The sequence below is a fragment of the Zingiber officinale genome, chromosome 7B (genome assembly GCF_018446385.1).
Source record: "Zingiber officinale cultivar Zhangliang chromosome 7B, Zo_v1.1, whole genome shotgun sequence".
NCBI classification, from domain to species: domain Eukaryota; kingdom Viridiplantae; phylum Streptophyta; class Magnoliopsida; order Zingiberales; family Zingiberaceae; genus Zingiber; species Zingiber officinale.
The window spans coordinates 77276407-77291774 of NC_055999.1; the positions used below are offsets into that span (position 1 = coordinate 77276407).

General features: G+C 35.2%; 1 protein-coding gene and 1 long non-coding RNA gene across 2 annotated transcripts in view; both read right to left on the reverse strand.

The window, feature by feature from the left end:
- The window catches only part of LOC122006060 (DNA topoisomerase 3-alpha-like), a 28785-nt gene extending 25980 nt beyond the window's left edge, over positions 1-2805 (reverse strand). Inside the window, exons 1-2 of the mRNA XM_042561389.1 lie at positions 2396-2805; positions 543-721 (exon numbers count right to left, since the gene is read on the reverse strand). Coding sequence (XP_042417323.1) covers positions 543-721; positions 2396-2707 — 491 coding nt within the window. The 5' untranslated portion in view covers positions 2708-2805. The remainder of the gene's footprint in view (positions 1-542; positions 722-2395) is intronic.
- A 1502-nt stretch (positions 2806-4307) lies between these two features.
- LOC122006062 lies at positions 4308-5071 on the reverse strand. The gene is made up of 2 exons (XR_006118610.1): positions 4684-5071; positions 4308-4592 (listed from the first exon to the last, which is right to left on the reverse strand). It is a non-coding gene; the product is annotated as an uncharacterized LOC122006062 (long non-coding RNA).
- Positions 5072-15368: the final 10297 nt, after the last annotated feature.

Genomic DNA, 15368 nt, shown 5'->3' on the forward strand with positions numbered 1-15368 from the left:
TATATTGATGTGGATATGATCCTATTTAATTAGAATTGAACTAGTTCAAGAATCAACAGTAATTGCATGGATAGCTAAATTGAAAACGGACAAGTTCATAATAGGCGTATTTCAGAATGCAATGAACAAAGACTGGATGATGATGGCTAGGGCCAAGCAGAAGAGAGATGGGAGTGCTATGTAGAGTTGAGGATTATTGAAATTACATGGGAGAACATTAATGATAGAACTAAGGAGGGAAGAGGAAGCATTAGAAATGGAACAGTATATGGCACATTAAACATGTGGCTTCCCCTTAAAGGAATTGAAAAGGAGAAAATTGAATCCCAAGGAGTCAACAGTACCAAAATGAGATGGATAGAGTTGTATTAGTCTTACCAAAAAGAGAAACATTACACAATATATAGGACTCAATATAAGACTTGTTGACTAATATATCCCATGTGGCACTAAACATGTGCATACTAACACTCATATGATTATTTAACTCGCAAAAATCCAAAATGAAGTAACACCATATCTACAAATTAAGCATAACATACCTATCAATTAGTGCAGAGAAACGAGCTCTCCAAATGTTGAGATTATCATTTGCAGCAGTGCAGACTTCTATGACTTCAAAAGCAATATTCTCACCCTCTCTATCACAATCAAGCCACAAAACAAGCCACTGGCATTTCCTTGCTTCCTCTTCCAAAGTCTTCTTGATGTCCAACTTATCCTGCACTTCAAAGGAATAAGGAAATTGCAGTGGTAAGTGTAGGATCTAAAGATAGCACAAGAAGGGTAACGTAAGGCATTCGATCAGGTATAAGCAAATGTGACAGACATATTTCACTAGGCTGACGAGAAAGGGAGGATTGAATGAATCTGCTAAGGCATATAGATAGAAGGTTTGTTTATCTCAAAATCCAACTCAGATTTGCATGCACAAACTACTAAAAATTCAGATTGATTGTGAGTTACTAGATATCAATTGTGGTACTAGAACTTAGCTCACTTAGAATCACTTCGCTTAATAGTTACAAATATTAAAGTTAGTTGACCAATTTAAGCTAGAAGTCACAATCTTGTTTTTTTAGAAGACATAATCCAAGAAAAAACAACAAATTCCTTTTTCATTTTGTATATAGCTTTCCCTTTGTATTAAAGCATAAATAGGTATACTTCCACATGCTAAATCAATATAGTATAGTACAATGTATTGACCACCTTTGGAAAGAGTAGGATGATCCAGCATAAAATTCATCATATTACATTGCACTAGACCTGACCATGGGCCAAGTCCGAACCGGACCTGGCTCAGAACCAGTCAACTGGCCTGACCCATAACTGGCCAATGGAAGAAGGTGTTAGCTTTGATTAAACATTGATGCCTTGAAGTAGGCCAATGGAAGAAGGTGTTTCATGTTTAAAGACAAGCTAGTCCACGAGTGGAAGAAGAGGTGACATCATTGTGTCTAAGAGGAAGAAGAACAGTACTTGCACAACATTGTTGTGTAGGCGGAAGAGGAAGAAGAGCATGTTGCTCACATTACATGTTTCAAGAAGAACAAACCATGTTATGAGTTTATGGACAAGTGAGCACACCAGTGGAAGAAGAGTGTAAGTACCCCGAGATAGTTTTGATGTGATCAACTAAGTCAAGTTAGGTTCTGTTATGTTTTAATATCCTGTGTCTAAGTGTGCAGGAACTTAGGAGCACAGGAAGTCGAGCGAAAGACGCGGCTAGCGAGGACGGCACGAGAGAGAGTCGACGGGCTCAGTGCGTCTAAGAAACGAGGTGCTCTGGAAGAGCACACTGACGGATGAGAAGGAGGCGCACGGCATTTTTAAAGGACGAGAAACCGGAACATAAGGTTGCTCAAAAAGGTCGGAAAATGGGTTCAGTGTGCCCTATTCCAGATGGTCAAAATCACCCAAGCGAGCGAAGTACGCTAGCGGACGAGAAAGAAGCGTGCGGCGTTTCAAAGGGACGAGAAACTGGAGCGGAAGGTGGCTAGAGAAGACCGGAAAATGGATTCGGGTGAGCCCTATTCCAAATGGTCGAAATCACTCAAGTGAACGGAGTCGGAGCGGAAGACTCGGATCCAAACGAGTGGAACTGGAGCAGAAGACATTGGCATTTAGCCCAATTATAGCCGAATGGTAGAACTTTGACTACTTCCTTTGATAACTCAAAAAGAGTCAGGGCGCATAGTCGAACAACCATAGGGAACAACATAAGAAGTTGGCATTTACCCTAAGCCATCCTAAAGCATAAATCTCAAGAATACACGAGCCTAACCCTAAGTCGGTGTTCTTCACTTCTTCAAGCTGCGGTAAAATAAGTGTGATGAACTTGAATGATGGCAGAAACTCATAACTAGGATCAAGATTTCCAAAAGAAGGTTACCTCAGGGACGAACTTGCGAACGGGGGCGTTGTAAAGGTCGACGGGGTCGCAAGAATGCCACTTGCGGAAGCGATCTTCGAACTCCAGTTCCATGAGGTGGCCGGTGACGGAGGTGACCAGCATATGGCAAACTTGGGAACCGATGGCATACTCGAACTCGAATACCCGGTTGAACCGCGACCGCCCCTCCCGCGAGCGCATCCCTCCGCTGCGGCGCGACAGGATTTCCGCGACCGCCTTCGCGACCGACGGCTTCTCCGCCACATTCAACACCCGTATCGTGCGGCCGCCGCCGCCGCCGCTCCGCGACATACGATCCGCTCTCTCTCCCTCCCCTGCCGAGGATCGAGGATTCGAATAGCGAGGCGAGCGCGCTCGGGCCGACCGACGGCTACTCGTTTCGATTTAATAAAAGCTTTAAAAGACCATTTTCCTTGAGTTTTTCTTAAATAAAAAACATCTCGATTTTCAAGCTTTGTGTTTTACTTTCTGTGAATTCAAAGTGCGGCAATCATACTGTGTCAATTGGTCAGAGGGTGGCAAGCTTAAGGGTTCAACCATGGTAAACGTAAAAATCCCATCTTCTAATCATTTGGACTGTCAAATCCTATACCTCCCGATGGTCTAATCATTTAAATAGCTGAAAACTTAATTAAAAAATAATATCATGTTAATAATTTCCTTCAAATTATATATATATATATATATATATAAAGATTTTTTTTAACTTAATAATTATTTTTTTTAATGTTAGGAGTAGGATAAATCTATTTTTTAATTATATTTTTTAAATATTATATTAATTTTAATATATTTTTTAATGATAATAATTGAATAGAAAAAAAAAATTATTAGTACAGAAAATATTTGATATTTTAATAGGTATAGGTATGAAGATGGATATTTGATCCTCAAAAAATATGAGAACAGAGGATATAAAATCTAACTTAAATCTAACTCATTATCATTCCTAAATATCGTTCCTCTCAAATGATCTAATATCATTTATCCCATGATAAAATACAAATAGATAAATCACAAGAAATAGTTTATCACCAGCAAACAATTTTGCCAAACACCTTACAAAACAAACATAAGAGCATGAATTTTGTATCATTTTCATTGTTTGCTTGTTATAAAAATAGAAAATTATCTTTAAATCCCCAATCAAAAGTTAAACTTTGCATTTAGTCTTCATGTTAGTATAAATTTATTCCCGATACCTAACCAAACCAATTTATTTGTTTCAACTCCCTACCCCTGATGAAATTATCATATTGCCCTCGTTTGGATTTAAAACACACAATTGCTCATTTCTCTCCCAATGTCCGATGCATCATTCCTCGACTTCGAGACTCCAAACCTCGTCGACGCACTCCGCCTCCGCAACTCCAAACCTTGGCGACGCACTCCGCCTCCGTGACTCTAATCTCAGCGATGCACTCCACCTCCACGACTCCAAACCATCAGCGATGCACTCCCTGACTTCATCCCTAAACCATCTCCATCGACATTAAAGGCAAAAATCAAAAGCGATAGAACCCGACTAAACAATCTTAAACCCTTGAATCATTGATAAGTAAAATTTGTGTGCCCTAGATTTCGACTTGAAACATTCCGATAATTTATACGTTTAAATCTAGTTCACTTTATTTATTTACATCGTATCCTTTTTTTTTTTTTTTTTTTTTTTTTTTTTTTTTTTTTTTACAAATTCTGATTCTTACTCGTAGTTACTATTCATGAGGTACTATTCACATGCATAAAACCTTCACTTCTAATCCAGAAATAAAACTCAAGCTTTAACGTCTAAAAAAAAAAGAAGAAATTTCAAGCAATTACACAAATAAGATAGGAAACATTCTAAATACTAAAACAGAACACACAAAATCCTCAGGAAACATCTCCAGTGTGTCAATAAAATTCCCATCAATTTTACCACCTGAATTATAATGAACCCAACACCAGCATAAGTCTCAAAAAGAAAATAAATTCATAAAGTCTTTGAGCATGCGGAGAAACAATCTAAAAACTACTTGACATCAGAAAAAAAAAACAGAACAGTTAAATTTCTCTCAAACATCGATAGAGTCTAGAAAAGAGAAACGGAAATAACAATCAGAAAGGCCAGAGGGAAGTGCTATGCCCATGCTACGATCCACTCAAGCGTCCTGACCTCTTGTCTCTGCATCATCATCTACAACAATAGAATAAAGTGAGCCTAAAGACTCAACAAGGGCACCAAATTTAACAACAGTTAACAATCACAAAGTCACAATTTAAATTACACAATAGTGCACTTCAAACAGGTGAAATTTGCAACGGCATAAGCATTCTGTTACGGAGCTTCAACCTCAGATTTTTAAAATGTCCTGCAATCATCACGTTATAACTTTCATCTTAACATCTACTTAACGATGCATTTATATTAAATATAGTATGCCCAAGATAGTGCCCCTTTTATTTATTTATTTATCTGATCAAACTGGGCCATAGCGCTAGGCTGGCAAGGCTCCCCGGACTTGTCCAGTTTCCAATACCTTAACTTGGCAAGGCTCCCCGGGACTTGTCCCAGTTTCCAATACCTCAATTTGGCAAGGCTCCCCAGGACTTGTCCCAGTTTCCAATATCTCAAATTGGTAAGTCTCCCCGATTATGTCTCGCCAGCTCTCATACCTGTTTGGACGGCCACAAACAATCACTTTCCTCAACATAAATCCATTCTTGGGTTTTGGTAAGTTTAATATGTATCATATAAAACTTCAAAACCTACAGAAAAGAAAGGTTGACAATGCTGACACCCGAGCCCTTAGACTCAACTCCCTTCCTACACATTCTCTCACACCATGGCACACCTCAAGCCATTCTAAACTTGACCAAATAATAATCCCTAAGTGCAGCAGCAGCCATCCAAAAATTCCAGCATTAAAATATCCTTCAAATCAAAACATCAAAAAAAACTTGGCCAAAAGAAGGAAAACGTCCAGAACCCTCTTACCATACCAGATAAATTCCAAAACTCATAACATGCATCAAGCAGGCATTATATCATACAAAGGACACATAAATAAATGTTAACCCTTGCCTTTGTGTTTAGAACGCTTGGAAAAGAAAATCGAATACAGTTTGTAGGAAGGACAAGGAACGATCGCGGACTCTTCCTCTTCAAAGGAAAATCTCCAACCTTTCACCACAAACTTCCCCCGAACCAGATGGAGAGAGGGGTGCACGACTCCCCCTCCAGGAACCCTAGTTCTCCCCCCTTTATGTGCCAACGAATCAAGGATTTAGGCCCAGATGGTTTGGTTCTTCTTCTTATTACTAATTCCAGCCCATTAAGAGTCAGCATTATAAAATAAATTAAATTATATACAACTTCTCTCCTTATTTGTTCCCTTCTTCATTTCCTTAGAATTGTTCCCTTCTTCATTTCCTTGAAATTCTAAGGAAGTACTCAAAACGTGAAACATCGTATAGCATTATAATCTATCCTCTTAATCAATCTAAATTATTTGCAAATAAATAAATAAACTTAGTTTAAAACATATTTTTATTTTTATTTATGCATGTGGCTTTGGACCCTACACGACTAATTTGTTATTTCTCTACGAAAAAGTAAAACTTTAGTTCATGGGTGTTTTAGTTCATTGGTATTTTAGTTCATTGGTGTTTTCAATTTTGTGAGGTTGAGATTCAATAAAATTAGGTTTAGGTATCCACATTGTAATTTTATGAATGAGTTTGTATTGCATCTTCTTCAATTCAAGGAATGTAAAATATGTGCAAATTTTATAGTGATTATCAATAAACTGAGTAATGTACTCAATTTAAACACTTTGATGCACAAAATCTGTAGGGTTGTTGAAAAGTCCCTGACTCTTTTTTTATTAAAATATTTAGACGTCCTAAATCACAATTGCACTTAAAATCATAACATACTCTCGATTTAACTATGGTACTTAAATAATTTATTAACTATTAACTACTAGCAACATTAGATACTAGCCATATAGTTTCAGAATTTATTCTTTAAGAGAAATATTTAACTAATGCGGAAACTAAAAGTATGCAAAAAGTATGTAGATGATTATACTATTGACCTAATGGTGAGTTCTTAATTTTTGAAGTGCGATTGTAATATATTTCATATTATTGTAATAATCTCTTTGTGTATTCATCTCTGGTTATATGAAAGAATATCTTCATTTGGACATGCATAGTCTTTATGGTGTTTTCCCCGGTTGTTTCGCTGGAAAAGGAGTAAGATTTCCATCCAACGTGATGCTGCCGAGAGATTATTTACTGACATTGATTTAAACAGGGTAAATTGCTATATTTTTAGTATATTTTTTCTAAATATGATTATAGAAGTGATGTTGTTATTTATAATTACAAAAAGGTGTTGGATATAGTATCATTTTCGAATGAGGAGATTTTGATAAGTGATAAACAAGGAAGTTCTTTATATAATGAAATTATTTATATTAAATAATAATATGAAATTATTTATGTTAAATAATGATGATAAGATATTTTTGACTACATTACTCTTATTTTGATGGTAAAAACATTGTGTAAGATGTCATGGATTAGCTAATAAGAAGATGTTAACTGAACCAAGTGGTGAAGAAAAGAGTAATGATGATATGGAGGCAGAACCAGTTGGTGAAAAAAAATAGGTGGTGAGAAAGAAAATTTTAATTTTGAAGAGAATAAGAATATTAAAGTTGAAGTCGATGGTAAAACTAAACTTACCGGGTTATTTGAGTTGAATGTAGACGTGAATGAAGATCTAACTCCTAACTTGGATGATAATATTGATTTGATGGTAAAAGATGTTATTTCTCAATTAAATAAAGAAAACACTGGATTGGTAGGATCTGGTGGTGATGGATTAGAAGTAGAAAAGAATAGTGGTTCAAGTGAAGAGCATGTTTTTAGTAGTGACGATGTTACTTCAAAAATAAAGAAGATCAGTCTTTTTCAATCTTCTATTGTGGATACTGTGAGAACTAGAGCTGATCGTATGGTGAAAATAAAGACATCAATGTTTGTAACTCCCCCTAGCTCAACACCAAAATGCTGGAAGAAGGAAATAAAATAGATAGATGAAGCATAACCTAGAATGACTATTTTGAAGTCTAATAGTTTTTAAGTGTTATTATATATTGTTGCTAAACATGTATGGATTTTAACTTATATTACTAAATATGTTGCCACATAGATAAAATTTATGGTAGATGTTGAGAAGGATGGCAAGAGTCCTGCCAAGAATAAAATGAATGCATATAAAGAAAGAGGTGATTTCTGTGGTCATGAAGAAGGATCAGAAGAAAAGAGAAAGGTATTGATATAATTTCTATCTGGGGATGGATTGGAGTAAGTTTAATTTGAATATGTTAAATTTTTTTCTTAACACTTCTTTCTTAATATTTGTAATGGAAATAATTTTCTCTCCATATAGTGTTGTCATTTGGCAAGATGTCTTCCTAAACTTGATTGGACCTGTATTCTATCCTTTTTTGTTTGGTAAGTTTGTTGATAGTCAAATCATAAACATTTACATGAGTATTATGAAAAAACAGAGTCTGTCTTATGGATTTGAGATATAATGTATGGACACTACTATGCAGGTTCATAACACAATTGATATTTAATTGTACTTCTTATTAGATTAAGATGGATTAAGATAACATTTGTACTCTTATTTTAATTATCTAACAAGAAGTATTGTTGCATTTGGAGATATATAGCAAATACAGGCAGTGACAGAACATGGAATATGGACCTTTTCTTGCCAAGTTGACATCGACCACCAAGGGGAAGACTACAAGATCTAATGAAGATATATTTACAAGATGTAGATATATAATTTTCCCTATTAATGATAGGTGGCATTGATATTTATTGGTTTTTAGAATATCTGAAGGAAAATTCAAACCATGATTCCTTTTCAGCTGGGACAGCCAGAGTATATGTGAGTTTGACAATATTCTGCTCCAATAAGTCTTAAGATCGAGTATTAAGAATTCTCTATTTTGTAGGCACGATTTTTGGTTGGTTGCGTTGTTCATCGTTTAGGTTTAGTCATAGGTAGTCAAGAGGTGATCAGAGCATATTGTCGTAATTAATTAAGGTGTCACTCTTGATTGTGGTATCTATGCCTGTATGTGGGGTCGAGTGTCTATCCTGTGACACTGATGATTTCTGGAGGTTGCCAATGACATGAAGATGAACAATTATCGAGCGCGTGGTGCATCAACAATATTATCAAATAATAATGGATTATTAAAAAATATATTTGGTTAATTTTCTCGTCCTCTGGGTTGTTTATAGAAAAATAAATATGATGGCTAATTCTTCTCGTACTGTTAGTTTTTATGCGGTAATGATGATAGACATATGATTTTTATTCTGTAGAAATTCTGTTGAGTGATGACAACCTGAGCACACAATTTATAAGTACAAAAGGTCAAAAATAAGGTATACCTCCTCCAAAATTTAGGATAATCTATACTAAAATCTAGTATATTTTGTAGCTAATTGAGCACTATCTACAATAGGTCAATCAATAACCTGGGTACTATTGCTCGAAATATTGTTAAGAGACATCATTGATTATAATAGTACATAATGGTCAATGATGACACTATTAATTAGGTTCGAAATATCGGTAAAAAAGTCTAATATGAGGTATACTTTCTTCTAAATTTAGCATAATTGTAACTAAATTTAATATAATTTTTATCAAAATGAGCACCATCTACAATATGACTATCAAAACTTGTTAGAGCCATGTGACAAAATATAGGTACAAAAAGTCTAAAATCAGGTATACTTCCCTCTAAATTTAGCACAATGTTTACTAAATCTAATATAATTTCTATCAAAATGAACACTATCTAAAATATGTGAATATTTTGCATGTGAATATGTGATCACATGATGATACATAATCACTTGGACAATATTTCATAAGTAGAAAAGGAAAATGTATGAGATATTTATTGGTACCCTAAGGTTATTTTGATGTGATCAAACAAGTTAGGTTAGATCCTGTTGTGTTTAATTCTTTGTCTATGTGTGCAGAAACTTAGGAACACATGATGTCAAGCAAAAGACGCAGCTAGCGAGAAGGACGGCACAGGAGAGAGCCGACGGGCTCAGTGCGTATGAGGGACGAGGTGTTGCGGAAGAATACACGGGCGGACGAGAAGGAGACGTGAGACATTTCCGAGGGACGAAAAGCTGGAGCGGAAGCTTGCTCGAGAAGGCCGGAAGTTGGGTTCGAGTGAGCCCTTTTCCGGATGGCCGAAATCACCCAAGCGAGCGAAGCCGGAGTGGAAGACCCGTACTGAAACAAGCAGAGCGAAGCTGGAGGCTCGGAGAGAAAATCAACAAAATGTTGACTTTCCCTTCAGGATGCCTCGGAACCCAAGTTTTGTCAAGATCGACGTAGACTTTGACCAACGCATCAGGGATAAGGTTTTATCCCATTCCAGGCATCCGGAACGCTTCTAGGCGCACCGAGCAAGGCTATATAAGCAGCCCTGCTCCCAGAAGCTAACAACAATGAGAAATACTAAGAAACAACACTTGTATATTTTTAGTTTTTTGTTTAGCTTCTTTTCTGTGTGTTTATTGCTTTAAGAGGCTTCTCCGTCCAGAGGAGATTTTTTAGTGCACTTTTTCACCTTGGATTAACAACCTCCCTAGTTGTAACCAAGTATTTCGCTGTGCCTCTTTCTTTTCAGTTTCTTTATTATTCTTTTATGTAAGTGATTATTTTATTTAAGTTATAAGCCGAGAAAGATTTTTGTCTTGATTTGTGCAGAGGCTATTCACCCCCCTCTAGCCAGCCGCCAAGGGTCCTAACAATATTCACATGATGTGATATATACCCATAACCAAATTATAAAAAAGGTTAAGGTTTGTGAGTTGTTTTAGCCATATCACCTTGTGTACATACTTAATCATATAATATGGATTCAACTTATTTCTTGTAGAAATTCATATATAAATCTACTTTATTAGTATAAGGTACATATAAATCCACAAAAGATCCAAATTCATTATAAATATAGTATAAGGTATATATTCCACTTTATTAGGTAAATTTAATCAAAATAAAATATATATGTACATAATTTCAATACAATTTGTAAAATATCAATTTCAATTAGACGTAATATAGACATTAATTAGAATGTTGTGGAACCTACTACTTCACATTTAGTGTGATTAATAGCATCGTTAGGGGTGATTATTTCCATCAGTAGGGCAAAAGTCATATTAACATAAATATAAACGAACCAATATGAGAGTTAATACTTCATAAGTAAAAGAGGAAAATGTATGGGATATTCACATGATGTGATGTGCACTCATAACCAAATTATAGAAGAGATTAATGTTTGTGAGTTGTTTTGGTCACATAACCTTGTGTACATACTTGATCATATAATGTGGATTACGGTCAATGATACTTTTACTCCACTTTATTAGGTACAAATTTTTCAAAAATAAGTATAATTGTATGTTATTTTGGTATAATTAAATGCCCAAATTTATATGTCATTGATCATATAAATGCAGTTTTATTAGGTACAAAAAATCCAAAAGGAGGTACAATTCCACCTTAATTTAGCACAATTTAAACTAAATCAAGTATATTTTCTATCCAATTAAGCACTATCTACAATAGGTTGATCAATCATCAATATGTACAAATTAGGTACAGTTAATTATGTACAAATTATCCTAAATAAAGTATAAATGTAGTTTAATTGAGTATAATTATACAAGATTTGAGTATCCAGGTATAAAGTCTCTCATCCGAAATATACCCCTATCATGTTGTTAAAACAAAATACTTAACAGTTGTTGTGCACGTGATCCTCACGTGCGTGGGTAAAAAATCTTAAAAGATAAAGCAGAGGTGGTAAAACCCTACCAAACTCTAATCTCTCATCTCCCACCCAACTACCTAAAATTGATCCTCTCTCTCCAAACTCCCTCTCACAAACTTCGATCTGTATCATAAAATCAGCGACGACAATAATAGAGGCGGCGACGACAAGAGAGATTTGAGTGCTAAAATGATGAGCCCTAAGATTTTATTTCAACATACTATTTTAGAAGGAATTTATAGTTGAAATATTTGTTTATTATAAATATAGAGAAAAACGTATGTTGTTTTTATTGGAAGGAACCCCGATGTTTATGATAGTTGGGAAGAAAGTCATGCTCAAGTTAACAAATATAGCGGCGCGTTGCACAAATCGTATATGAGTAAAGAGTAAGCATTGACAACTTTTAATTCATACAAAGAGAAACAACGTGCTTCCTTCACCCCCCCCCCCCCACCAAAAGAGGTTTGAGCTCAACTTTGGCGTCAACTTCAAATGTCTCTTCAAGTTCTAGTAAAAAAAAAGAACCAAACTGAAGAACTATCAAAGTTAATCAATATTTAGCTAGAGTTAGTTGATGAGTGCCATAAAAATATATCTAAGATCGCTGACATATATGAAGAGTTAATAAACAAATTGGATTTTATGCATATTAGTGATTAATTAATAAACTTGTTTAAGTTGGATGAATGTATCTTTTATAAAAAAAATAGTTGGATGAATGTACCCGTAATTATTTTCTGTATGAACTTGTTTCTTGTTCCTTTTTTGCTTGTAGGAGTTGAATATGACCATATCATTTGCTTATAAAGATTTTGTCATACTTAGTAAGCTAATTTAAAATTCATTATCTAAAAAAATTCAAACACAATTGACTCCAATTTAAGTATATATTTTCACAATGTCAATACAATTTATAAACTATCAAGTACATTTGGATGAAGGTTAGATACTCTTGTGGCACCCCACTACAAACACTACTTGATTCGTATAATATATCCAAATTCAAGTTGATTGAGAGATTCTGCATTGTATACCACACATTCTTGGATGTTTTATTGAGGGGACATCATTACATATCATATATCCAATTTATTAATACCAAACATACCTAGGGTACCATATTTCAGTTAATTGACCATTATCATTATATACCTAATTTCTCAATATTTGTATTCATCCTTACACTTCATATATCTAATTTATCAATATTTGTACTCAAGTTTCTGCCGAAATTGGGCATGGTCATTCATAATCCCACCACTTGAACCAAAGTATATAAAATAACACATATCAAATATCAAAACACAAACACATATTATTCATGTTCCTAACATCGTTCACAAATACAACAGTAATTATTACATGATATAAAATCAATATAAATCACAAACACAACTCATATATGTTTACATACAAAAATATAATAAATCATAGTATACTATAGAAACAGACAAACCAAGTCTTGCACAAGGTTTTCAAAAATAGAACCATCATACAATGTGTAAATCACCAATGCTACTATTCGGTATATGCCTTATAGAATGTAAGACCATGCTTGATTCCCTTTCTAGCAAATATCTTTTTCCTGCGAAAGTGTAAAAAAAAATATTAGTCAAGCTACCCATAAATAAACTAAGTTTCATATATTTACTAACAAATGATAAATCAAACACTTGAACACCATTTTAATGAAACAATAACTAGTTTATAGCTTCTTTGCAGTTGCGTCTGTTGTGACCTGTCTGATGACAATGACTACACTTTGACACACATGTTGTAACTTGAGATGATATCCTCTTAGTCCTCCTACGATATGGCTGACTGCGCACATCAGGAGAGTTGATTACATTCCCTTTATCAAGATGTGACTCGTTAATATCAAAAGTTGGGATTGGATCAATAATTCCTTTGTATGCTTGACGATACATTCTAGTCTTGAAATACTTATTGTAAAAATCATACAATGACAATGACCTCAACTCAATAGCGGCACAAGTGTGCTTGCATGTAAGCTTATTGATCTGCCAAGCTCTGCATGAATAATTCTTATCCATTAAATCAACAATAAAGGATTTTTCACCATCAACTACCTCAAACCTCCAATTCCATGATTAATGTACTCTCAAATTTCGGGATTCAAGATATACTCTAGAAATAGCCTTCTACTTTTCTCATACTTAATTCCTTAACCATCGCTAATGTTGATTCATGTCGTCGATGTATTATGTTCATGATCTGCATGCGTATGTGGTCCACCATAGCCACAATAGGGAGATAATAAGCGGGTTTAACCCAATTATTCCAACACTCGACTATATTATATTGGGACTTTCGGGCCGAAAAAATCGCTTTTTGCGTTACGGAAACCCCGAAGTCTTGCCACAGATCCATGCGAAAATATAAAAATTTTACATGTACATGTTTCCTATCCTAGATCTACACTAGATCTACAAGAAAGTGAGTATATCTTTGAAGCGAAGCCCTTCGCAAATCCCGCTCGTCCAAGGTTCTTTGGATCTCAAGTGTGTTCAAGTGTACACACCTCTAGAAGTATCCACATGAATAAGAGATGGAGAGGAAACCTTAGAGTGTGCTAGCACCCCAAGGAGTCTCAGCAAGGATGAGAGGGAGAGCAAGAAAGAAGAGAGGAGGAAGATGATGAAGTGAATGAGCACACAAAAAATTGCTAACTCTTGCACTTATGTGGCCGACCACATTAAGAGGTTATTATACCTCCATGTAATACCAAGAGTCATGACTCTTGGTATTTCTCATGAGGTGGCACACTCTTGATGTAGCCATGATGATGTGGAACACCATCATTGGCCGACCCTATGCCAAGTCACAATGACATGGCATTTGGTCAAGTCAAACTTGGCTTTTCATCTTCCCTCTCATGTCAAGTCAAACTTGACTTAAATCCCCCATGGTTGATCAAATCTAACTATAGATTCAAGTCAATTTGATTTAATGAATCTCTATTCATTAAATTAAATTAATTCAATGAGTCATAATCTAAATTAGACTCATTGGACACATAAATCAAATTGAGTCCAACTCAATTAGTTTAATTTTTGGATTACTCTTAATCCAATTTGGTTCATCACATGAACCTTATCCTCTTGGTTCATCATATAAACCTATTCTCCATCTAATTGTCCTTTGTGTATGACCCTGTAGGTTCTTGTAACGTTGGCAATACTCCTAAACTCATTTAGAAGCATAAGCAATGAGCAGTATCTAGCAACACATCATTACTACCTAAGTTACAAGAATGTTGAGATCCAACATCACCTTGTGACTACTAATTGTGACCATCACAATATATGATAATGTCCTTCTATCCTTGACATCTAGATTAATCAATTTGAGGCATACACCGTGTCATCTTCTAATCAATCTAAATCTTGAACTCCAAGTAGACTCACTCTAATCAAATGAGCTCAATATCTCATATTGACTCATTTGGGCATGACCATGCACTTAGTGATCTCACTCTATCAAGAATAATGATGTCACTCCCGTCATATAGGAGGGATAGATCCCATCTGCATCACTCATATCCCTCCGCATAATTTGTTACATACCCAGTAATCGCCTTTATAGTCCACCCAGTTATGGGTGACGTTTGACGAAGACAAAGCATGCAACTCCTCGTGTAGGGAACCATAGTGACTTCAAGTCCAAGGACTAATAGTCATACTAATAGTCACATGAGAAAGTATATGACACTCATATAACGATCCATGATACTTTCTCATGGCGGGTCATTCAACATATATTCTCCAATGCATACCCATGTGTCAACTTGATATCTCTATATCCATGATTTGTGAGATCAAGTCATCGAGTTGACCTACGTGCTAGTCTCGTCGCATTAACATTGTTCCTGAATGTTAATACTTGACTAGGAATGATTAAGAGTAGTGTTTTTATATCATCTCACTATCGATTCAACCAATCGATTGATATAGATAAGAACCTTCTACTCAAGGACGCTATTATACTTAGTTATTTGGCACCAATACAAGTAAGTATAATAACCATAAAGAAATGTCTTT